Source organism: Podarcis gaigeae (assembly GCF_964106915.1).
Source record: "Podarcis gaigeae genome assembly, chromosome: 15".
NCBI classification, from domain to species: Eukaryota; Metazoa; Chordata; class Lepidosauria; order Squamata; family Lacertidae; genus Podarcis; species Podarcis gaigeae.
In genome coordinates this window covers 10,864,686-10,890,269 of record NC_139692.1, presented here as the reverse complement: position 1 = coordinate 10,890,269, position 25,584 = coordinate 10,864,686, and the positions used below count along the sequence as shown (strand labels likewise).

The 25,584-nt window shown below is 44.2% G+C and overlaps 2 protein-coding genes across 7 annotated transcripts in view; one reads left to right on the top strand and one right to left on the bottom strand.

Moving 5' to 3' along the window:
• The window catches only part of GCK (glucokinase), a 49,315-nt gene extending 47,083 nt beyond the window's left edge, over positions 1–2,232 (bottom strand). For 2 of the 4 annotated variants that reach the window (XM_083713663.1, XM_083713664.1), the window contains exon 1: positions 2,127–2,215. Coding sequence is in view for 1 of the 4 variants with exons in the window: in XM_083713660.1 (XP_083569786.1) it covers positions 2,127–2,204 (78 nt within the window). In the remaining 3 variants the exon portion in view is untranslated. Of the gene's footprint in view, positions 1–2,126 lie in introns of all 4 variants that reach the window. The other 2 variants (XM_083713661.1, XM_083713660.1) reach the window with 2 other exon arrangements.
• YKT6 (YKT6 v-SNARE homolog) lies at positions 2,163–15,798 on the top strand. Of its 3 annotated transcripts, XM_083713833.1 has the most exons (9): positions 2,354–2,541; positions 2,899–3,370; positions 3,661–3,801; positions 5,513–5,595; positions 7,155–7,255; positions 8,574–8,678; positions 9,151–9,216; positions 11,426–11,527; positions 13,254–15,798. In XM_083713833.1, the coding sequence occupies exons 3-9, from the start codon at positions 3,698–3,700 to the stop codon at positions 13,287–13,289; spliced, it is 597 nt and encodes a 198-aa protein (XP_083569959.1). In that variant the 5' UTR covers positions 2,354–2,541; positions 2,899–3,370; positions 3,661–3,697; the 3' UTR covers positions 13,290–15,798. The 3 variants fall into 3 exon arrangements, with proteins under 3 accessions (XP_083569957.1, XP_083569958.1, XP_083569959.1); XM_083713831.1 differs by lacking the exons at positions 2,354–2,541; positions 2,899–3,370 and adding an exon at positions 2,163–2,308; XM_083713832.1 differs by lacking the exon at positions 2,899–3,370 and having other exon boundaries at positions 2,311–2,541.
• Positions 15,799–25,584: the final 9,786 nt, after the last annotated feature.

Genomic DNA, 25,584 nt, shown 5'->3' with positions numbered 1-25,584 from the left:
TGTTAGATTATTGAAATGCATAAAATTGAAAATCATAAATAAAATAATAATAAATACATTTTAAGGTTGCCACCTTTGTTGTGGCAAAATAATGACTAGGGTGGGACAGGGATTTTTTTTATTTATCTGGTGGTGAAGTGACTTCAAAGCACAATCTATTGCAGCCTAACAGGATGCCCCCTCTGGAATTTGTCGCACACACATACAAATGATTGTGTGAATCTGTTTGTGCTTTGCTAGCAGAGCTTAAATGCATAACCTTTCACAGACCTTTTCAAACACATACGTTTGGAGAGGTTCCCTAACTTGGCAGAGGCGGAAATACAGGCCACCTAACAGTACAAGATGTAACATTTCACATTGAAACAGGGGACAATCCTGGATTATCCAGGATGAGTGGAAAGCCTTGAACTTTAGAAAGTGAAATGGAGAAAGGATCCTGAATGGTCCTCGTCAAAGCATTTCAGAGGGTGGACGGCTGAAATTCTCAGCCCAGGCGGGAGAATAGACGTGCGTAGGAAATCATAGGCGAGGGATGGAAAGGAGGCTGTCCGCCTTCCACTGCCACGTCATGCTAAGGAAATCTCCTTGCTAGAAGGAGCATCAGTTGAGCTCTGCCTCTGGAAGAGGATGCCTCTGATTGGCTGCAGGATGTGGGCAAATCTCTTCAGGTGGGTGGGGCAAACTCTTTGACAAGTCGATAAAAAACCCAGGTTGCCTTATAATTCTGGTTGTGGTTAGAATCTTTCCTAGGAGAGGCAAAGGGGGAATGGAAGAGTTTGCAAATGTTTCTAAATGAAAGAGTTGCAACAGGCTACTTTTCCTTGCAGCAAGTTGAATCAAAAATGCTGCCTACCCCCAGAGTTTTTAAAAAAACACATTTTAAATTGTGTTCTCGCTGTATGTGCTTGGTCCCTCATCATAGCCAGGCAATATTGCTCTAGGGTTCTCAAATGTAAAAGGGAAAAAGGGTATTTTGGTCCAGGAGGAGTGGCATCAATGGAAATCGCCTAGATCCACACAGCTGCCGCTATGGACCTCCTGAGCCAGACCAATTCAAGCAGTCAGCATCTGCCAAAAATCCTGGGAACTGTAGTTTAAAGGTGCTTGTTAGGAGGCCCCTATTCTCTTCACAGAGCAACATTTCTCAGAGTTCCCTAGGACGAGAGATTGATTGCTAAACCACTATTAAATGCAGCTCAGTTGCAAGTCCAAGTTTAATAGCTTAAAAAAAATTTTTTTTTAATCCTGCATTTTAGTGTTTGTGTGCATTTATATTTAGAGAACACAGACAATATTTCTAGGCTCACGTGTCTGGGAAAAAGCCTCATGGAATTCAGCAGTGCTTACTTTTGAGTAATATATGGGATTGCACTAATCAGATTCAACACAAACAGCGAGTGGACGACGTTTAAAAGTCACAACCTCATTTTTTAAAAATCCTATGTAGTTTTCTTCCTACGTGTTTTGTTAAGTGGAGCACTGCAACAACGAAATAATAAAAAGTACACTGCTATGCCCCAACTCCACACAGGTAGAAAATCAATACGTAAAGATTATCTCGGCGCTACATTTCTACCAGCGAAAATGCCTCTGTCGTTGTCAAGCTTCTGTTGTATCTTTGTGGGGTGAATGCGGCTGTGAAGTGGGCATGGTTATTTAAAAACACCGATTTCCTTTTTAATTTTTTTTTATTTGAACCAGTTCCTATATATTTACCACCGATCTTGCCCCGCACATGGAGGATTGTGCCTGATTGCAAAAGCGATCCGGAAGCTTCACTAGTTGAACCATTGCGACTGCAGCCCCTTGAGTCAAACCGAGTTCTGACGCACGCACAGTACGACCAATGCGCTCCCGCGGCGGTCCCCACAGAACTTGTAATGTTCTAGATTCGCACTGGGTCTACCAGCTTCCGAGTTGACTCTAGAGACCATCTTTCCTAGAGGGGACAGTTCCCCAAGAGCTACCAGGAAGTGCGTTGGAAACTGTCTCTCCGCCTCGTCGACTTAACTTTCTGACGATTAAACAGCAAGGGAAAGGGGAAAGCCCCCCGCCCCCCCAAACCCCAACCCAACGCCCGTCTCCATGTCAACAGACTAGGGCCACTCTTGTAATATTCCTACCTCTATGGCGACTCGCCGGCATTTCTGGCTTCCTCCGGGCTCCACATCCGGGTCGTCCAAAGCTTCCGCTTCGTTCATTCGCCTCCGAGCCGCCCGGGGAGCCTTGTGAGGCGAGACGTGACGTGACGTGACGTGGGAGGGGGCGCCGCCCGGAGCAGAATCGGAGCTCCCCGTGCCGTGAGGTGAGCGAGGCGCGCGCTTGGCCGTTTACCTGTCGACGTCGTCGGCTGAGGGAGGGAGGGAGGGAGGGACCTCGAAGGGCCCAGGCGGGGGGCGAGAGGGCCCTCCCGCCCATCGCTGCTCCTCGCCCGGCCGTGTGCTCGGCGCTGTACGAGAAGCCGAAGCGACAGGCCTAGAGTTGGGCGCTCTCTTTCTCCCTCAGGGGCGCAGCGAGGCGCTTTATCCTGCCTCACAGGTGACGCCCCTCCGCTTTACCCCGCTTGCTCCCCCAGAGGCTCTTAAAGGGCCTTTCTCGTCACCTGAGGCCTTCGATTGGAGGCTGAACCGGGGTTGGGGGGTGCGGGGGTGGGAGGCCTCTACAGCGCATGCGCCCTGCCACTAGTCTTTAGTCCAGTGGTGGGGGCTCTGAGGCTCTCCAGATGTTGCTTGGGGAGGGGTTATTGCTGGTGGGACAGAGAGAGCTGGAGGTACGTATGGGTTCTCCACCCTTGCTGTGGGGACTATCTGATTTGCCCTTCTAGTCCAGGAATAAAAAAAAATATATCCATTGTCTGTGACCAAATAGTCTTTTCTCTTTCCGTCTTGCTTTCAGAGGAGGGTAGCTGTCCTAAGCATAGAAGTGAGGCCCACTTGGTTCCGTGAGTCTTGCGCTTCAGTAAGTTTGCAGCCATGCAGCGAAACAGCAAGGAATCTTGGTACCTTGGTACCATTTGAAAATTGATTGCTTTACTATGTTGGGACATCTTTTCTGGCTGGCAAGCCAGATCATTATCGCCCCACCTCCCGGGAGGCCATATTTGATGGGTGGATCAGTCTTCCCACTTGTCAGTCACCGGGTGTCATTGTGATGTCATGGGATGCAGTGCTTTGAAATCCCAATTGTTGGAACTTCAAAGTGCAGTGCAGCACTGTTTGGAAGCGCTTTTGCTTTCAGACAATCCCAGCACTCCTGTTTGAGCCTCTGGTTTACTTGCAGCTTATGTTTTCAAATGTTCAGCAACATTTGGTGGTCCACAGGTTTCCCTGATTGAAACCTTGGTCTTTGAGCATCTCTGAAATAATGAGTGAGTGCTTATAGTTTTTCATATGTTTATCTGTGATGAATGTTTTCTCAGACTAGTGATGTAATTGTATTTCATGCCGTCCTCAGTAAGTGTGTATAGAGTTGCTGTGTGAACTTTTAGTCTTTCTCTGCTCCATTTCCCAGTGTGTAAATGAAGTAGGTTTGGAGCCTATAGAAATCTAGTCTGGAGCACATGTTGATATCCATTTCTCATAGTATTGTATCTTACTGCTGCTGTTTTCTCTTTATCCTACCTTATTTTTGTGCTTTTCTTTTTCTACCTTTGCTCAGGTTGTTGAGAATCAAAGAGGCTTAAGTAAATAAAAGGATGAAGCTTTACAGTTTAAGTGTCCTTTACAAAGGAGATCCCAAAGTGCATTTACTGAAAGCTGCCTATGATGTGTCATCATTTAGCTTTTTCCAGAGATCCAGGTATGTTTCCAGTGCCTCAGAATGACAGCTGGAGTACTTTCCTCTGATGCTCTTCTCTGTCCTCTTCAATTTGTACTGTAGTGTCCCCTTTGGCTTTGTTGAATGGAATTCAGGATAGTGAATTCTAATGAAGTCATTCTGGTTTGAGAGTTGGCAAAAAATATGTGTATTTTTTGTTATCTCAACAAAGGTTATGATACGTCTAAGCACCTATGATCTTATTTAGAAGAATGTTACTTCTCATTAAGAATTTTACTATTTGTTAAAAAGGTTTGATACTTGTGTCAATCTGAACAGATGTGCTTTGCTCTCAAAATGCTGCCCCTTTCACTTGCAAGTCTAACATCAACAGCTTTGAGTGTGCTCACCTAACCTTTTCAATTAATGGAGTTTATTGATGTTAAGTGTAGGCCTGGGTGATGCATCAATTGCCCAGGATCAGTATGATGGCTAGATTGCAATGGCATCTTCACCGGGCAGTATATCATGGGTGAAATCACCGCTGCTCCTGAGTCCCGTTGGCACCAGTTCATAGAAGGACTCATGAGCAGTGGCAATTCCACCCATGATATCCCTCTGAAACCGCCATCGCTTCTGACCCTCATACCACGTGAGTCAGAGGTGGTGTGGTCTTGATCAGCTGAGAAGTGGGCAGTTTGAGGAAGCCTACCTTCAGCTGATCAGACCCCCTATCTCCAGCTTGTGCCAGTGGCGGCGGAGTGGGAGAAAGAGGGACCTCGGCCGCCTGAGTGAAGTAGGCAGCAGCATCAAGCAGCCCCACTCCATGAGGCACTGGGGTTGGCTTGCACCCCTAATCCTTGCAGAATGGTGTTGAGGCTGCCTGATGCTGCCGCCGGGCCCAGTGCTCAGCTGCAGCATCAGCATCAAGAGGCCCCTCTCCCCAAGGCACTGGGGTGGATTGCACCCCGTGCCTTGCAAAGCTGGGCACGGTTGCCTGATGCTGCTGCCGGCAAGCACCGGGAGCAGAGAGAGTCCCTCCACTCCCACTGCTGGGCGGCAGCAACAAGCAGCCCTGGCTTGGCCAGGTTTCAGCATCGCGATGTATCACCAGATGGCAATGTTTGGCTGGTGATGCATCGCAATTTTGAAAAGCTGACATTGCCCAGCACTAGTTAAGTGTATGTACCCAAGTAAATATCATGCCATTGATCTTACAGTGTTTAGAATTCGGCTCTTGAATATTAGAGCCATTGCAACAAAGCTATATTTTTAATCAGAATTACATGGAATGAGAACTGCTGCAGCAACTCAGAATCCATCTTGTCTCTGCTCATGTATTTCTTTGAGCAAGCTTTTAGTCTTGCTACAACATGGTTTAGGCAGTAGTTACACATATGGCTCATAGGCAGAGGCTGGGACCGAAATAGTTGACAGCAATGCTTTAGTTGAATGGATACATGTATCTATTGACACTTGCAGTTTTGATGAATTGTAGACTTGGAGGCTGCTTTTGAAAGACTAATGAAACCTTGCACTTTTAGAGTCTGTTTGGAGAATGACGATTTTAAATAGTAGTTTTTTCCTGTGGTTATTTTCCTATTAACAGATGTGTTGCAGTGAGTTTATTTGCATTGTAGCTGCTAGTAAAGTTACATTCCTCTATGGGATATATATGGCTCTTAAGTAATCCATTTGGTAATCTTGGGGAGCTTTGCTAACTAATATTGAGGCATGCCTCTTTTGTTTTCAGTGTTCAGGAATTTATGACCTTCACAAGTCAGCTGATAGTAGAGCGTTCAGAACCTGGCACCAGAGCTTCTGTAAAGGAGCAAGGTAAGAGTTTACAGAGGTCTGTCTGGGTTGTACTAAGACAGCCTTCCTCAACCTGGTATTCTCCAGATATTTTGGACTACATCTCCCATCATGTTGGGACTTGGTGCCATTTACAACTCACAGCATGACTGTGCTGGCTGAGAATTGTAGTCCAGAATTTGATCAACTGCTGTTTTGTATCTTTTCTTTTTCTCTCTCTCTTTTTGTCCAGCCCTATTTAAGGATATTAACTTTTGTTGCATGGTAATCATTACAGTACTTTGTTTCTATACATCTAAATATACATACATACATTTACATATATGTATAGATAATTTATCAATATCCTGTTATGAAATAGAGAAAAAGTCTATGTCAGTTACTGTTTCTTATATTTTTCATTCATTACTTTTTTCTCACGGTTTGAAAATTTTATTTAGAAAATGGAGGCAGGAGGAATCTTGGAACCTAGAAGGGCAAACCATCTCTCCTTCGTCTGCATTCCTTTGCCTCTATTTCCCCTGGTTCATGGAAAATGCATTTTTGGCACAGCACTAGATACTGCAGTGTGTGGCAGCTGTGAAGAAGGCAAATTCCATGTTGGGGATCATTGGAAGGGAGTTGAAAATAAAATTATGAATAAATACCATTATGCAAATCAATGGTGTGACCGCACTTGGAATATTGCATGTCGTTCTGGATGCCACACCTCAAAAAACATATTGTAGGGTTGGGAACGGCAACCAGAGTGATCATGGGGCTGAAGGATCATGAGTTTTTTGTTTAGAAAAAAGCATGCAGTGTTTATGAAATTTTGCATTGCGTGGAGGAAGCGGACAGAGAAATATTTTTATCCTCTCATACTATTAGAATCTGGAGCCACCCAATGAAGCCAAATGTTGGAAGGAAAAGACAAAAAGAAGCACATAATTAAAACTATGAAAGCATTGGCTACCAAGTTGGATGACTTTTAAAGGGTTTAGACAAAATTATGGAGGATAAGTCTGTCAATGGCTGCTACTCATGATGGCTATAATAATATGTGGTGGAGACAGAATGCCTCCGAATGCCAATTGCTGGCATTCATAAGCGGGCAGAGTGCGGTTGGACTCATGTCCCTCTTGCGGACTTCCTGTAGGTATCTGGCCATTGTGCAAACAGAGCGCTTGACTGGGTAGACCTTTGATCTTCTCTCAACGATTTGAATTATCCCTTTCTCAAAAACTGAATTATTCCTTTCTCAAGCTTTATTCCCAGTGCTACAGATGGGGGTTCTACATTCTCTGTGCTATGAAGGATTTTTTTCCTTGTGCTGTTCACTATTCAGTGCTACCCAAACACAATTCTTCCTTGTGCTTGGAAGCTGCCTCAGTTCTGCAGTGGGGGAATTCCATTCATTCTTTCAAAGTGAATCTTGACTAAAGACTTGGGAGTCGATAAGTTCAACATGTGCATGCCTAAATAAAGTGCATGCCAAAACAGAGGTGTCCCCAAATAAATTTGTTATCTATCTAGTATTCAGACACTAAGCAACTTTATTGGGACGAAACATGAGTTGTTCATCTTTCTCTTCACTTCAGAGTATCTCTGCCATGTTTATGTGCGGAATGACGGATTGGCTGGAGTGCTGATTGCAGACAATGAGTATCCATCCCGGGTCTGTTTCACCTTGTTGGATAAGGTAAGTACCAGGTTCAACCAAGAGAGCATAGAATAGAAGTTTTGAAGCTGGACTATGGGCCTTTCCTGTGGTGGCACTTTGGAATGGCCTACCCCCATCCCAAAATAAGGTATGAGCTAAGGCTCTTAACATTTCAGCACATGCTGAAGCCTTCTTTATTTACCTTGGGCTTTTACTGGTCCTGGTTCTATTATGAGACTTAATTTTATTTGGACTACTGATTGGATTTTAATGTGATGGTATCCTGTAGTTGCAGTGCAAAATTTTACACCACATTTTCTATGCTGTTGTACGTTACCTGGCAATGCATAATACTCTGTATATAAATATTGCTTGGCTCCATTACAGGTAAAACATTAGTTCAATTGGGGCATCACACCAAAGCATGGTTTTCTCTAACCATAGTTTAGAACTCCAGCCTAGGATTTAGGCCAGGCTTAGGCAAACTCGGCCCTCCAGATGTTTTGGGACTACAGCTGCCATCATCCCTGACCACTGGTCCTGTTAGCTAGAGGTGATGGGAGTTGTAGTCCCAAAACATCTGGAGGGCCGAGTTTGCCTATTCCTAATTTAGGCAAAATGACCACCCCCACTCCTCACTGCCCTCTCCCTTCCCCAATTCAGCTGAAAACTTCCAACCCTTCCCTTCCCAAGGCTTGAGCTTCAAACACACAACAGAAAAATCTGTTTAGATATTCTTGTCTTCTTTTTTTCCATTTAGGCTTCATAAGTTAACTCCAATCTCCATGGTGCAGCAGCTTTGGGAGGCAGAGGGATGGCCATATATCTATGGTTTGTTTATTGGAAAATATACCTAGCCAATTACAAACCATGGTTGGTTGGTCAGACCAGACATAAAACTATAGCTTAGCTTCTTTTCTTGATTGGTGTGATACCTGAATAGGGGATTGGCTCTGGGGCCATTTGATGTTCAAGTATTTTGTTTGTTTAAGGCAAATCATTTGCTTTCTTCCCAGGCAGTTTGAGCCTGGTAAATACAAGGAAGGAGACCTGTTTAGTTTCAAAGATGGGACTACCTTGGATGCACTTAGATTGTCCTCCTTGTTAAGGGCATAAAATTGGAGACTGGTTTTGATTTGTTACTGACCATGAACTTATTCTGGATCTTGGAACTACTTTGAGTATTTATTAACATTTCCTATTGAGGAAGGTGTGTGTTCCAGTAGAGAACACAGAAACTGGATGTCACTTGTCTGCAATTGGCAATTATGGTATTGGGGAACTGTGAGAATCTTGGTCTAGGTTGCTCTCATGAGTGAGAGGGCTGTTGAATTCTTATTGTCAGTTTGTATTGTAGGTGCTGGATGAATTTTCCAGGCAAGTTAATAGGATAGACTGGCCTTCTGGAACCCCGGCAACAATAAACTACACAGCTTTGGATGGTTACCTTAGTAAATACCAGGTATGACTGAACTGGGCTAGACATTTAAAGCAAAGAAGCTTTAATGTTGTCTGGTGCATGATTTTAACTTGCCTTTCAATGTGTATTTGTTTTAGTACTATTCTGTTTGTGTGTGTGTGTGTGTGTTTAGGGGGGGAAAGCATGTCTTAATTGATCACATGTATTGCATGCTAGCAGCCATAGTCCTAATTGCATGACTTAATCTAGTTTTTACTATGTTATATGAGAAGAGGCTGCTCTCTGGGAAGAGTACAAAGAACTTTTAATATTTCTAGCAGAGGGAAGAAATACTGTTTTATCAAAATCTTCATTGCCAAAATGTTGAAGTTGTTGATTTGGGTCATATATGTAGCTTGGCACAGTTGGAAGAATCTACTTTCTGATTATTTCATTAAGAAATTAATGTCCTAATGATGATCTCCAGTTTCTCAACTTTGGCCTTCTATAATAATGTGATGTGTTCCTCTTTAAGAATCCTCGTGATGCAGACGCAATGACAAAAGTGCAAGCCGAGCTGGATGAGACCAAAGTCATTCTGGTAAGGGGCAACCTCTTATAGAAATCTTGTGGAATTGGCACATGTTGTGTTAATCCAAGTCTTCTCAACCTGGTGCTTCCCAGCTATTGTAGGTCTTCAGGTCCCATCATCCCTGTCCACTGGCCCTGCTGGCTGGATTTGATGGAAATTATAGTCCAATGTCTTGGTGACTTTCTCATGACCACTTAGAAAATGAAGGACAGTACAGAATTTGCTGTACCTTGGTCCCCAGAGCTTCAGAGACTACAACAGCACTATTAGGATACAGTGGTGCCTCGCAAGACGAAAAGAATCCGTTCCGCGAGTCTCTTCGTCTAGCAGTTTTTTCGTCTTGCGAAGCAAGCCCATTGACGGCTTAGCGGATTAGCGCTATTAGCCCTATTAGCGTCTTTTAGCGGCTTAGCGGATAAGCAGATAAGCGGCTTAGCGGCTTAGAAAAAGGGGGGGAGAGGGAAAAAAACCGCAGGAACTCGCAAGACATTTTCGTCTTGCGAAGCAAGCCCATAGGAAATTCATTTTGCGAAGCACCTCCAAAACGGAAAACCCTTTCGTCTAGCGGGTTTTCTGTCTTGCGAGGCGTTCGTCTTGCGGGGCACCACTGTATATTGTCCCACAAATCTGTGAAAGCTATACAAACCTACCTTTAGTTTTCCCTTTTCTTCTTTGAAGGATGCTCTCTTCAGCATTAGTACAGTGTGTGAGTTACTGCACCAGTCTTTTAATAGGGCACTTGTGATTCTGTAAGCCGGTTGAGGAGCCCTGAGCTAAGCTGAGAACAGTGATGCAGTCAGATGGAACTAGGTCATGACTACTACTTCAGCTAGGAACACCCTTTGCTGCTGTTTATGATGTCATTGGTATCTGAGTCAATCTCTTAAAATGAGCCTAGTGTTTCTTGTGTGGCAGAACAGAATTGTCTTGACTGTCCTGTTTTGCAATCATGCTTTAGTTGCTACCTCCCCCACAATTTAGGGATGTCCTGATTGTGGTGGTGAGCAAATGCTTCAGTGTATGGCTGTTTGGAATCCTGATTCCTATTCCCATCTCAAGCAATGTGCCAGAGGCTGGGAGTTAAACTGAGCTTCTAAGATCTCTACAGAATATTAAAGCAGCTAAGAAGGGAACTATTTAACATATATTAAATCTTAAAGCAGTGTTGCTTTCTCAGCTGCCCTTAGGGAGCAGAGAATTACTTCTCTGGGTTAAGTGCTGAAACTTTGAGATGTTGTTTATTTGCAGATCTGTGTAAAAACTTACCAAGCCTAGATAATGATTATGGGCAACTTAAGCCTAAATATTAATGTTCATTAAGTCTTAAGCATCTGAAAACAGAGTCATCTGCTTAAGTGTTGGACAAATTAAAATATAAGTATTGTTCCTGCTACACTTTTTGAATACAGTTGGTTTCCCCACTCTTCTGAGAACATGCGTAAATAGTTGAATAGATAGCCTCTATTTCTGCAGTCAATTAGAAAAGAACCCTCTTGAACAGTGAGGCAGAATTTTGTTTACATTTTAAAAGTAAATTGTTAGAATTAGAGTCGGAAGGTGACAATGAAAATACAAAACAAAAAACCACGAACCCAAGAATAAAACATACACCACACTAAAACAATAGATTGCTAACCCAGTTGCAATAAAAAAGCAGCAAGTGGAATGAGCTCTAAGCATGAGGGAGGTTTGCTGAAAGCAAGCAGTGAGGTCAGCATGTGTGCCTCTCTGAGCAGAGAATACTGAGGAGCAGGGGGCACCACTAAAAAAGCTCCATGTCATCAAGCCCTGCTGATAGAAAAAGAAGGGGACACAAAGCAGATTCTTGCCCCAAACATAAAGAAAGAAGATGGGGCAAAAGCTTTTATTTATATGTATAAGCAGGCATGCACTTTTAAGAGTAGCTTGGGTTTGGAATTTACACACTTTTTGGCAGGGGCCAAGGTGAGAGAGGAAGGGACGAATAAATGCTTGTAGCAGTGACAGCAATGGAGTGTTAGTCTGTGTAAGAGCCAGATGTGTGCAGAGTCCAAGAATCTTGCCAGAAAGCAGATTTTCATTTTATTACTATTTTATAATATGAAGGGGTGGGGAGCTCTGTGACCGTGGCTCTGCCGATTCTTAAACTTGCTCTCTGCTGCAGTTTGAGCAGCTGGGCTGGCAATAATTATTGACCACACGCAGCCTCCGTCTTTCAGCTTTGTCTTTTCTCACTTAGCACAATACCATGGAGTCTTTGTTAGAAAGAGGAGAGAAGCTGGATGACTTGGTGTCCAAATCAGAAGTTCTTGGAACTCAGTCAAAAGCCTTCTACAAAACTGTAAGTATATTGTGGCCAGAGGCCCAACTATCTTGTCTCACTGACTTCTCCTCTGTCTTTCCAGCAGAGTGTTCATGGGTGGTATGTTCTTAGAGCCGAGTGTTGTGAGACACCTACCATGTAATTCCTGTGGGGAATTGGCAGGGTGTGAAGTAATTCTCATATCTCTTGCTAGTCCTGGATCTGTGAAAAGCTCTTGTGGATTGTGATGTTTAGGACTCTAGCAACAGATTCTCTTGAGTAAAGTATAATTCTCCTTGCAGATCCACACAGCTGGATCATTGTAATAGGCTGCCATACACTTAGGAAGAGGGAGGTTTGGCTTCCATTAACATGCTAGATAATTGATAATGATCTATTCTCTATTGATAATAGTTGGGCTTGCTCTTTTCTCTATCTTAAAAAAATAAAATGTGGCTTCAGATGTCTCTGCCTTCCACAATGTGGTGATCAAATTCTGTTCATAATTTCCTGCAACAATTTCATTTATTTCATAAAAATAATGACAACCACCCATATAAGTGGGGGAAAGGGAAAGAGTGGGCAGCAAATGAGTGTTTTTGTCTGAGAATCTTGGCTTTCTTGTACAGGTATTTGCATTGGAAATGGAACCCGGTCTATCATGAACAGTTAGATTATATTATCTGCCTAGCTGGAGATGAAATGGAAAGAGCCCTTAAATACAGGAAATTTAGGTGGGGGTGGAACTAATAAGATTTTTCCTGCTGAAAAAGTTTGCGAATTGCAAATGGAAACATGAAATAATAATCATCCTGACCTAAATGACAATTACTGCATGCCTCAGACATCTTGATATTGGTTCGGCCCACATTAGCACTTGGCTTCCTCTGGCTTGTAGCCAGTGCTAGTCCTATTCATAACAGACCCATTGAAATCAACAGACATAAGTTACTCATGTCAATTGATTTCAGTGGGTCTCCTTGGATTAGGACTAACATTGGATGCAGCCCTCTGGCCCTATTCTTATGTATCTTTTCCTTGGTACAGGTATTGTGAGGAGCCTACCCTGCAGCTCCTTCCCATGCCAGCCTTTTCCCTTCTGGAACATCTCTCCTCCCCACTCCAGAGACAGGAGCTATCATGGTCCTTAGGGATTTCATTTCTATATCTCTCCAGAATTCCTTTCCTGGTTTCCGAGTGTTTGTACTTAGGAAATCAGGACAGATTAATAAACCAACCACATTCCTCCCTTAATAATCTTACTGTCTGAGCCGAAGGGGACCGACTTAGATGAGGTTTTGGGAATCCCCATGCATGCGATTCTGGGGGGCCGCAATATGGTGGTGGTGGTCACTCTTTAAACCCTAAACTGCTTGGCACCCAGGCACGTTATGGACCACTTCCTCCCACATCGGGAGAAGCCCTCTTGACTCTCTCCTACCCCACCCTCAAGCGATGGAGACTGGGGAGGATGCATTCTTGCTTGAGGCCTTCCAGATGTGCTTTTGCTTTCTTTGGATTATAATTGTTGAGGTTTGTTTTGGTTTTTTGCTATTTTTATTATATATGAACCTCTCTGGACATTTTTTTTAAAACTGAAGGATGGAATATAGTAAGTATTCTTGACAGATAAAATGCATAAACTAAGCTGATACTGACACAAGGAGATTTTGTACGAGGAGGCTTCTGAGGATTTGACTTGCTAAAACCTTTTAAGTGGGAATCTCTCAATGTGTGTGTGCTTTTTTTAAAACCATCTCTTAAGGCCCGCAAGCAGAACTCGTGCTGTGAGATCATGTGACCCCGTCGGCTGGAACCTGCCACCTGCTCTGGACTTCATTCGCATTCAGGGCTCCAGGACACAGCAGTGAAAAGATGCACTCCTATGACTTCCGATGGCACTCCTTGTTTCCGGATATAGCCACCTCAGCCAGGCTGGATGCACTGAAAAAGGATATGGTGTTGTGGTTCATGAATTTAAAGCAATCTTTTTTTTCTCCTCTTGAAAAAAGGCATCTTGGGCCTCAAGATGCTTGTACTATGAGGCTGAGGATAGACACTTGACTTTTTTCCATTGGTACCAAATGGGCTCCCTGATCTAGCAGTCTGGTGGATAGCCGCCGTGTGGGGCTTTCTGCCCTGCTTCTTTCTGAAACCTGCAAGCAGATGTGGACTCACTCTGTATCTGTTGCTGTATGTTTACGTAACACTAAGAAAACAGTCTGACGGTTGCAAGCCGGGACCAAGACTTGGCTTTTCAGTCTCAACACTGCATCTAGTGGTGACGATGAATTTTCCCAGTGTGCTAAAATGTCCCGCGGTAGTTGTGGAAGCAAGGCAGGACTGCAGCCCGTTCAGAAGTTCCCAGGGTGAGCTTGGGCTTGCGAATCTGCTTGGAATTATTTCCTTTTGCTCAACCTGGGAGAGTCTTTTGATCTTGTGACTACATTTGCCAAGGAGATAAGCAGCAGCTCATTTTCGTACCCAACACTTAACTGCCACTTGTCAAACAAAAATGTTTAAGGAGGTTTGTTGAGGCATCACAAACTGGAAATCTGTCTCGTCTCAGAGCTTATTTGGAGAGGGCTTATCCATGGCACCGGTCAGTTTTCTGGTCAGTGGCTTCTGTTGCTTTTGCAATGCTTCTCCATATAATGTGGAAAAGCTGTTTTCAGTGTCAGCAGCTCCCTTTCACTGGCAATGTGTTGTGTTATGGCTGCTGTTAGTCAGTGCCCCTGCCATGGTATTAAACCAGCAGCCCTTGTTGATGGCATTATGCCATTGCCCAGAAGTACCACCTGCTGCTTTGCACAAGCTGTGCCAGAGTTCCGTAGTTTGACCTGTCCTATATTGGGTGTAAAGTGTTTTAGCCGCTGAAGTTGTGCGTCTTGGTGTCTTGTAATGTTCTTGGCTGGACCTACATCCTCCCCACTGGAGAGTTTGTCCCTGCTGGCTAGTTTTGTTTAAATACCAGAAAACGTTGATAATAATCTCTTGTCTTTTCTATCAGTGGTGCCTGAGCTCTTAGGCCCATTCTGTCTTGGGAGGCAGGGATGCTATTCTGCAATTGGAGTTCCACCCTGATCTTGCCTTTTCTGTACCTCAACTGTGTTGGGTGTGTCTGCACACAGGTGAGAAGCATCACTTTAATTGAAAAAAAAAAAAACTTAGAGAAGGAGCCGTGAGAATAGCAGCTTTGGTGTCAACAGGACAGAACTGCTACGTTGTGCTGTTGTACATCAGTGGGATTCTGGAAGGGTGTATATGTCTGGGACAGCGACAAACAGCTCTCTTCCGATCTAAGTCTTGTGGTTACTGAAGTGACATCACTACCATAACGCTTCCCTCTTTTCCGGAGAGGCATATGGATGGTTATAGGGGTGGAGGTCTTCCCTGCTCCCATTACTGTGCAACAGGCTGTAGCAAAGGGGGCGAATGCCACTAGGGCAGAGCCGAGGCTTATCGACAAGGACCGTGAGCATGAGTGCAATTTGTGATTTGCAATCTGTTCACTTTTTTGTGCTTTTGTGACATATTTGACTGTGCCGCTTCCTCGTGGGCAACAGCAACTTCAACTTTCAAACCCATTTTTGCAGTGTATTTATTACTTGATAAGAAAGCCTACACCAAGCCCAGGGCAGGGGTGAAATGGGCCAAATGAGAGACCCAGGGTCTTACTCAGCTTTTGTTATCATAGTTGACCTGTGTTGGCTTGAAGGTGGATGTTTTGGGACAGTTTGGCTGCATTTACTTGTTCTCTGCAGCAGAGCCCCTCACACACCTTGGCCAATCACAAACTTGAATCGACATTATTATGCAGACTGCATTGGTAGAACCAGTGCAGCACCCCTCTTGGTGCCAGTGTATCACCAGCCTTAATTTCTTTTCTTTTCTTCCTTGGATCTCTGCTTTAGATGTATCTGAGGTCTGTCTTTTCTGTAAAGCCCATTTTTCGTTAATGGTCTTCTGGGCTTGATCTTAACGAGTTCTCTCCTAACAAGAGGCCGGGTAGTGAGCCACAGTGATTTCCATTCCTCCTTGCTTTGGAAGAGAACAACTGTTCCATTTTGTCATTTTTTAAAACTGAAAATTAACTTCAGAAACTGACCCCGAGAAGTAAAACAGCAAGGCTAATTTGTAAAGTGTTTTGCGACCTTAGGCTCATGTGCTCACACCTCTCAACCTGTCCTCTTTCTAATGTGGAAGCTTTTACTAAAGATTGTATTTTAATAAATATGGCCTAACTTCTGTATGTACTGGTTAATGGATTATACCTACATGGATAAAGTTATCACTTGATGGTTCAAAAATGGCTTGTCTCATATCATCCATGCAAGAATGAATGATGGTCCTCAAACTGTTGAATTGCTCGTGTGGAACCTGTAGCCTTCCTGATGGTACTGGACTACAACTCCCATCATCCCAGACAAATTGGCCCTATTGGCCAAGGCTGTTAAGAGTGGGAGTCCCACATGGGGTGAGCCACAGGCTCCCATCCCTGACTCCGGAATTATATGCAGGAACCAGATACAGCATCTACCACTATATGGTAGGGTGTCAATGCCTGATATTACAGATTTACCTCATTCTTGCCAGATCCTCCTGGGCCTTCCTGTGTGATTAGCTGATCGGTTTAAATTTGCAGAGGGCTGTTCAGCTTTGGGCTATGTAGACCAATCCCTTGGAATACTTGAGTTGCTTTTTCTTCAGGATACTGATCTGTTTTTCTGTCCCCAGTGCTTCTTAATGGAGACAGCAGAAGTATAAGTTGTAGGAGCCTCCTGTCTCTGCCTTGCACATTCATGTCAGGTATTACAGTTGGGCAAAGAAGTCTAAAAGGGTATTTCAGTTGTAAAACTAGAATAGGGGAGAAATACATTGAGCCCCAGCCCCTTGCTCCGAGATAAGTGTCATCATTCTGTTTGCAGGTTTGCGCCTGTAATTTAACATTGTGTCATCAGCAATTCTTAGGACAGATATTCCTGTAACTAAAAAGAACACCCCAAGGAGAAACACAAAAGAGGGTAATATATTGGTCAGTAAAGGTGACATGGGGTGGGAATGTGCTTCGAATCATCTCTGTGGCATGGTAAGGGCAGTACATTACATTAGAGCAGGTGCTTGCCCACAGGATCCCACCCTCGTTCCTCCCCTTGCTGAAATGAGACTTGATAGAAGCGTTCTGTTGTAGCCAATATAATATATTGCCATGTGTGCTTGGTTTGGTGTGGGGTTTCTCCAGTTCATCTCCAAAGGTGTCCAAGGGGCCCAAAAGTTCGGAGACTGCTACATTAGAGTGGTAATCTTCTTTTAAATGGTCAGCTTCTCGGGTCTGACCTAATAATGGGGATTGTGCTACTAGTGCCTTGGCATTAATGGTCCTTGCCCCTCCATCTCCAGAATTCAAGTGTTACTTGTAAAATATGTGCGGTTTCTTTGAGAGGCGAGAAAGAATGTCTGAAGATTCTCTCTTCTCATGAAGGTGAAGGCACCCAGTTTTTCTGTGGAGCAGTTTCTTTCCATTGCTCCCAAGATTAATCCCACTCCTCTCTACCTGGATCTGTTGTCAAGGTACACAATGCAGTAACCAAGCAGGTCTGAGTCTGAACTGTACCTGGATGGGAGACCTCCTGGGAACATTATGTATGCTGCTTTGACCACATGGGAAGAAACATATTTATGTGCTACTACAAATGAACTGGATGCTCTAATCTTTCATGATTGTATCAGTCCTGTTCAGTGGGCTTTCTTTGTGCCAAACTCTGTTTTCAGGTGGTGTAAAGCTCAGGAACATGATAATGAGACAAAGTTGCATCAGTTGTTTTGTCCCTTTTTGTGGTTTTTTTTTATTTGCAGTTTCCCGAGACAAAAACAAAGTCGGAATCATTTTTACACTTACAAGGCTCAGAAAGAAAAGACAGTGAAATGGCAAGAAAAAGAAAGGGAGAGTTTTAAGTCAGAAAGAGGAAAAGATCCACCAGCATTCATGGGACAGACTAACAGCTCAGCTTTGCTTTTAGTTCTCATAGATATAGATATATATAGATTTTTTTTCTCTTTAAAGGTCATGCAAAAGAAAATACAACCCCCCCTCCCCCAATCCAAAAATACCCCCAGCAACGCACTTAGTTCCATAGTAAACAAGGTGAACACCAAAGGGGAGGAGGCCCCGGTACATTAATGTTTTAATAATGAAACACCTGTTTCAACATGCGGCTTGTAATTTTTTTTTTTCATATACATGGATGTAGAGACACTTCTCATTTGTCTTCCACAGAAACCGTACAAGCATTCTAGTACGTCCCCATATTTGAATTCTCACTTTCCTTGCATGTTTAATCCAGTACCCACCTCCCTGTTTCCAACCCCTCCCCTGGAAAAGAAATGCAGAAATCAAGGTGCTCTGAGAGAAAGGCAATTCAGCCAGAATGTGTTGGCTCTAAATGTTATCTCCTCCCTGGTTTATGCTGGATGTTCCTGTCTTGGAAGCACTATCTCCTCAGGTGGGTATGCAAAGGTGGGGGATGAAGATGAGCCACCATAAGCTTAGATTGCGAATATGAATTTGGAAGAGAAACACATTTTTGACCTAAACCCAAGTAGTCTGCATTCTGTTCTTAGCATCCCCTGCCCTGGGCAGAGAGGACACAACTGGGTTGGGGAGGGGAAGATGCAAGGGAACATCGTCTCCTAAGCCTCATCTAGAAATAGGAGCATCATTTAACACTTCCTGCACTCTTGAGCTCCTCTGAACTCTTCTCTGGTGGGTAGGGTGGTGCAGTGCAAAGCCCAGTCCTGAGACGGCAGGAGTAAGAGATCTAAACCTCTTAATATAAAGTGCTTTCAATGCTGTGTCAGTGCTGGTGGGACAGCCTCCCCCACCCCCCACCGCTGCCCATTCCCTCTTCTCCCCCCCTCTCCCCCCTTCAATTCTCCCACCCCTGCCCAGTCATTCTGTCTTGGTCCAGTTGCCCTTACATTCAATAGCCATGCGAAGTCCTGCATGAAGCGATGGAGATGGCCTTGTAGGAGGGCCTGGACAAAGGCCACACTCGAATGCCATAGAAGTTCTCGCCACCCAAGACAGAATCCACTGCATTTCTAAGTCGCTGAGGAGTTTTCCACTCCCTCCTACCTCTTAGCAATGGAATGAATCAATGATCCTTGCTTCACTACTTCATAATCATAGAAGATATCCTGGAAGACATCTAAGTCTATCAACTGTACAAGGCAGCCTGGGCCCTCAATAGCAGTACTATATAGGACTGTGTCTATTGATCTCAAGCAGCTTGTCAGATTTGGCCTAGTCGGTCCAGAGGGATCAAGAAACAAATGTGCAAAGACAGTTCATTACATAAAAGGTTTGCATGACCTTTGTCTAACCACTGAACCACAGCCTAGGCACAAGGCACTATGCTTTAAACACCACCTTATTTCCAAGTGAAGATTATGGCTCCTTGCCCTTACAACTGAAGCTTGCAGCGCCTTATGTGCAGCTGTTTATTAGGCTCTGAATCCTGCACTCAAGGTGTTTTCTATCAGTATGTGCAAAATTGCAAAGGCCAGCAGGGGGACATTCCTGCCATCACACTGTCCAAGATCTCTTTTGAGGACTTTTAAAAACAAATTTGCTTATTCTGGAAAGCTCTGAGATGATTCTGCATTGCATGCACATCGCACGGTTCGTGCCTTCCACAGACGTTTACTTCCTTAAGAATGTCTGAAAACAGGCATGCAATAGGTGACATTCTCTTAAAGTGCATATCATTTTCTTTGCTGAGAAAACTAGGTGTGCCATAGTTCGTTCTTTCCTTTTGGGGATGCAGATTACGTATGGACTGAGCACAGCAATAGAATAGAGAATTAAGTTTTGTGCTAACGAGAGGTACTGACTCTACAACATTTAGATCAGTGAAACGTGCCAAGCATAGATATGAATAATAAGAAGGGAGGTGCTGGAATTTTAAACTGAGAGTGGTACCCTAGAGATTAAACAGAGTAGTATTTTGTGGCAGGAGGGAGCGGATGCTAAGCGTCATCCTCCCAGGTGATAGGCAGGTTTCATTGAACTTGGTACTTTCAACTTTAGTACACCACCCATGATCAGTCAGGTGCAGTAAGGTCATCAGAAAAGTTGGGATGCAAGCATAAAATAAGCACAGCTGAGCATTGTAGAAATGGCACAAATCCAACCCCTTGTAACATGCACATGGACTAGCAATAGGCTCTGACCCCCAAGTACTGTTTGCTAGAGGTGATTGCAAGCTTCACCACACAATCCTAGCTCTACTAGTGTTTTCTACAGAATTACAAACCTCACCTTCCCTTTCCAGGGGCAGACAGTCTTCTACCATAGAAATGTTTGCATCGTATGCATTTTTTTCTGCAGTCTACAAAAAACACTTATTTTCCTTATCCAATAGGCTGTAGTTCCAATAGCTCACTGCCAGCTGGGTAAAACACGGAATTCTTATAAGCTCACAGCTACTTGCCAAGTACTGAGGTGTGGAACTCGAGTTCCTCCTAAATGTAACCTGAAATTATATCTACAGTGCAGAGCAGCCCCAACGAGGTCTTGTATTCTAAAGGGTTTAAATGTCTCAACTTAGGCTCCTGTACCTTTTAACAGTCATGTAGAAGAGGCATGTGTACCTTGCATGACAACTACAGCTGTTGAAAATCCCTTCATCTACACAACTGTGGAAAGACACCGAAACCCCATCTTCTTTTGCACATGGCAACCCTATTTGATCTTCCTGTGCAATTAAGCCAGCTTCAACACATGAGCCACTGTGACTCCAGATGTCATGAAGGGGGGCTTTGACTTATGCAGAGCTCTGCATATTGCACTGGGCTCCATGTGGAATGCACAGCAAAAAACCTCTTGCAGGCTCTGGCATGTTTATCCACAGAAATTGAAAGCACAGAGAAATGCATTCTACAACAAGTCATCCATATTCCATTATCTACCATCGCAAAGGACAGGTTCAAATTACACCAGCACGCTGTCGGGTGAATAAAACTGAGGAAGGGTAATTGGGCAAGAGCTGCGCTTAAGTGGCAGTTTATGTGGAATGAAAATATAGACCAGCCCAGGTTTCTCAATTTGTACGTCATGCATCAGTTTTCAGTACTCCATTCAAGAAAAGATTGATCAGCCAACACCGGAAGCGTATTGGAGTTCTTCTCAATCTACAACCTTTAGATACAAAATGAGGCCAAGCTTGCTGGTACATTTGAAACTGTTTACACACCCAAAAGGAGAAGCTTGCTTTTCTTACAAGTTGCTTACATTTTCTCTCAGTTTTTAGCAACTGACTGGTTGCTGGTGTGTGTGTGTCGCGTTATCAGAGGGGAGGATGATTTGATGGATAGATGTGGCACAGTCCATTCACAGCAATCCCTTAGCGCCCCCTGGTGGTCACTTCCATCTAAAGAACAAGCAGGGCTGCTTCATAGTGAAAAAATATCCTGGTTCAGATGCAACAGGAAACCATGACTTCCTGTTAATGAGAATGTACTCATGCTCATACTCTCCTCCTCGGGGAACTGTGGCTTCTTCTGAGGCTAGATGAAACCAGAATCAAACTATGGTTCGGTTTCCTATTTTTTAAAAAATCTAGCCAGTTAGAATCAACCAGGATCCCCAAGTTGGGACATAACAACAGCAACTACAGACATAGTGGGTTCAAAAGGAAACCTAGCAGCTGTCACACTCCTCTCGAGCACAGGGAAGAAGGAGCACAAGCCCCCAAGTCTCACTGCCGTGCAACTGCATAATGGAAAACACAGAGTTCCCATTTTGTCTAAACCAGGTCACTGTGCAATACGCGCCAAGGACATCCTGCAGTGTTGCAGAAAGTGTTGAGTCCTTCCCCTTGTGCCACACACAATTAGCTTCTCAGTATCCTGTGCAACAGAGCCTGGGTATCCTGGCATTCCCTCCTTGGCCTTGCTGTGCAACTATCATGAGATATCAGCCCTGACAATCCTGCTTAATAGCAAGATTCTTCCACTCCTTTGTATAGTCCTTTTTGACCCTGGCTACATGCTGTTGACCTAACTCCTTTGCTCCTATGCAATGTTAAGATATAGCAGATCCTTATTAAGGAGAGAATCCTGAAACCCATTTCACAGGGGGCTTCACTTAAAATGAGCAGAGTTTTCCTGACCCTTCTGGGAAGGGGTTTTAGGTGTGGAACTTTACTGTCTATTCATTTGAAACCAGGTGGGGGTGGGGAGATAAAATGCAGCAATCTGATAAAATGACGTATCAGTATAAAATATATTCCCATGTATGAGAAAGCTATAGGCTCCAAGTGAAGTGCACAGAACATTACTGTTGAATTAAGTGCTGTGCGGCCTTTTCTTTTAACTTTAAGTTCTTAATTTTGTTGAGTTCAGCTTGAGATTTACAACTGCATGCATCGTCAGCATATTAAGTTGATTTGTGAATGTGGACTCCAGCTGAATTGGAAACACAGGTTTGATGGTCAAGTAGACGCAAAGGTGGTGTAATATGAATGAGAATACATTTTTGAGGGCCCAGCTAGATATTATGGAATGCTGTGGTGCAACCACCAACCCACCGTTCTGTGTGAGGTGCCGATAACATCTACTTAAGAGAAAGGCATAGCATCATCTTGGTGTTTCCAAGCCCTTGACAAACAGCAACCAGCGAAATGGAATCAGGAGAGGAAGAACACTCTGACCTAGTTAGATGCTACTGGAAAGATTTGTGGAGAAGACACAAATTGGTCATCTTTAGTTTGGTGTCTCTGAGAGTGCTGGATGGAAGATGATTTAGATATGCCTGATAATTGAGCACTTCTTTTATTCTTGCCGTGACACTTTGAAAGACACGCTGCAGGAAGCTTTCAGCATTAAGGTTGCTTCTAGCAGGAAGACTGGCTCCTTTGCATGAGAGGACTACCCCATTCATTGCCAAAGCAGCAATCTTCTTGTTGCAAACCGTGGTTGAAGGAGGAATTTGCAGTCCCTGGCTTAACATTGGCTCCTCTGCCAAGTAAAACATTGATATGGTCTTGGTGGTGGAGCCAACAGACTGCTCAATGAGGAAGCTTTTCCAAAGAAAATTGTCTGACATTGACTCAAGAATAATCTATCAGGTGTGGGATGGTAATAATGGAAGACTGATTTGTGGTGACCTGCTTGTCCCAAAGCTCTTCAGAGCTTCTAACTACTGCATCTCTTTATAAAGAGTCCACTAAAACATCCATTGTGCCCATACAGAGATTATCTGCATGTAGGAATCAAAAGAGAGCTGTTAACAATGATATTTACGAGATGGGGTGATTCCTAAGCACTAAAATTGGATTACGGTAATTAACCTCATTTTACCACCACCTCACAATTATATACCCAATAGTTTATAAAAAATATTAGTGATAGGAAATCTGTAAGTTCCTTTGGCAACTTGTTTTGCTGCCCATTGATTCACATGAGCAGAATATTGGTTGTGCACCCATGTTAGTGTGAAAGCCTTTCCTCTAACTGTAGCTAATGGAAATGCAATAATGGCAAGCAGGGCTTTTATTTTCCAGCTGGAACTCGGCTCCAGCACCTCTCAGGTGGGTGCCATTGCCATTCTAAGAGAACGAGGGAGGTGTTCATCATGAGTTCTGGCACCTCTTTTTGTGGAAAATTAGCATCGATGGCAAGGCATACGAGTCTGATCTTTAACCTGTTCTAAAAATCCAAAATGCTGCGTCTTCCCCTACCTTATTGTGCAATGCTTCCAGCTGCTGAGGTCAGCTCTGGTGGGAGGGAAATGGGAAGCATAGCAAGAAGTATTGCCCTGAAAATGCACTCCTATTGTCAGCATTTACAGCAACCACTGTTGCTTTGGCACGAAGGTAAGCCCAGCCTCCTGTGCTGACCTGCTTATTTAGCTGGGTGAGCAATGATCTGAATGGATCACAAGGTGTGTTTTCTGGGTGGTTGATGCCCTGATTCAGAGCTACAAACCCATTGAAAAGATAGCAAAGGGCAACCTTGGGCTAAAGCTGTTTTTGCACCAGCACCACATTTCATTTCCCATGCCTCTACTGACCTTCATGCTCGTCCCATATCCCTAAGTGTTTCCTCCTCTTTGGGTTTTTAAAAAAACAACACCAAGCCCACAATGATGCTGGAATTGCACAATTTAAACATTTTGAGATAAATTCACCTAAGTAACTGATGCCTGTTCAACGTCAGATGATGGCTTGCTGACTGGGAGACTACAAAAATTGTCATGCTTCAATAATCAACTGAAGAAAATTCGCTCTTGAATTTTCTGTCCTTTGGCTGTCCAAACACCACCAGCAAATCTTGCAATTGCATTTCACTAGGTACCGCCACCCTGTCCAGAAGCAGGAATGCCTTCCTAACATGACTGAACTGAGAATGCCTGCCAGTAGGTCCCATGCCAGCAAAGGCTGCAAATCTTTAGGAATCGCAGCCCTGCTTTAGCAATGCCTGCAAGTCCTGCTCTTACAGTTTATACATACCCAATTAAAGTCTTCCAAACTTTGCAAACCTTGAATGAGAGGCAGTGTGTTCTAGCAATTAAAACTCTACACTCTGGAAAGATCCACCTGAGTAGCTGCTGTACAGCCCTGTTTTTTTCTATTCTATGTTAGCACCCTCTCTGCAGCATTTGGTAAGACCCTTTAATGGGCACCAAGCTGAGTTACTAAATGCAGCAATCTCTGCAACAACAACAAAGAACTGTTTCACCGCCTCCTAAGCCTCATCTAGATATACGCCCGACTGGTTTGACCAACAGTCTGAGGAAACTCTTTTTAGAGTAGATATGAAGACACCCCATTGGGTAGAGGTGAATCGAGGCCAGGTGGGAGGTGGCACAAGTAACATCAAAGATGGCAAAAGAGCCCTTCTCAGATTATTTCACCATAATACAAGTTTTCTCTTTCTGGGCAAAATTTTCAGACTTTCCCACTACAGCCAGAACTGCAGCATGACACTCTTCCTCACTCCTTTCACAAGCAGCCATATTACCTGCAATTTATCTAACCAGCAGCATACTACAAAAGAAGAGTGCCGAGTAGACATGACAGCTCTTGATTTGACATGGTGGAAGAGGGAGGTGTGGATTTCTAAAGCACCTAGTACCACTGGCTAATTTTAAACATGGTGCTTTTGCCCTGCCCCCCACCACAAGTCCTATATCATTATTCCCTACCCCGATGCTTAAAATCTTTTATTGCATCTCCCCACCCCAATACACTGGTTCTGGAGAGATGATTGGACGGCCCCTTAACTGAAACCAACAATGCCACTTTGCTGGCTGGTCAGAGTCCACCCTGCAATTGGTGGTTTGCTTGACGACTCCATACCTATCCAAAATATGCTTATGGCATGCTGAGCAGAGGCAGGAGGAGGAGTAAGTGGGAAACCGCCCAATTTCGCAGCCTCCAAAACTTGTTCCTTGTAGCCAAGGCCAACGATGCAACCCACCCCAATCTATCAACCAAAGGCAAGAGCAGCGTTTGGGCAGTGAGGTGCTGAACGGGGCATGTGCCTGTCTCCTTTGTGAATATGAAAGGGGGCAGGAGGGAGGGGGCCATTAAGAACAAACATCCCTGTACTTCATACATCACCCAGCTCTCTCGGCAAATATCAGCTACCCGCCATAGGAAGCAGACGACAGTTGTTTGTACCTTGCTTTTTTGCCGGGGTTGGGGGGGGGAACCTAACAGAGCTGTGGTTGGTAATGGATGCAGCTCCACAGCATTTTGCTTGCACTGATCCATAAAGAGACAGCAACTCCCTTCTTCCTCCACTAGGGCTTGGTCCATTCAGAGCATCACCCACTTCCCCTTTGGCTTGGCTTGTTTAGGGCTGCCTGCAGAGTCAGCTCCCGAAGCTGCCTGAAGTGATTTCCTCTCTCCTGCTAGAGGAATTTGCACAGTTTGTTGCCAGGAGGCTCTTGCTCTGGGTGAGTGAGCTGGAGGGAGCGAGGGAATGGCCAAGTGCAAGCTTAGCTGACCAGCCCTCCTCCTTCGCGGCTGATGAAAACTTGAGAACTGATCCGCAAAGGCAGCAAACCAGCCCTTTTGTGTTTGTTTTTC

Bases quoted from the DNA above. Each gene is read 5' to 3' on its own strand.
- YKT6 (XM_083713831.1), top strand. From the start codon at position 3,698: ATGAAGCTTTACAGTTTAAGTGTCCTTTACAAAGGAGATCCCAAAGTG. The intron at 3,802-5,512 runs GTATGTTTCCAG...TTTTGTTTTCAG, and splicing joins AGCTTTTTCCAGAGATCCAG to TGTTCAGGAATTTATGACCT. The intron at 11,528-13,253 runs GTAAGTATATTG...CCATCTCTTAAG, and splicing joins CAAAAGCCTTCTACAAAACT to GCCCGCAAGCAGAACTCGTG.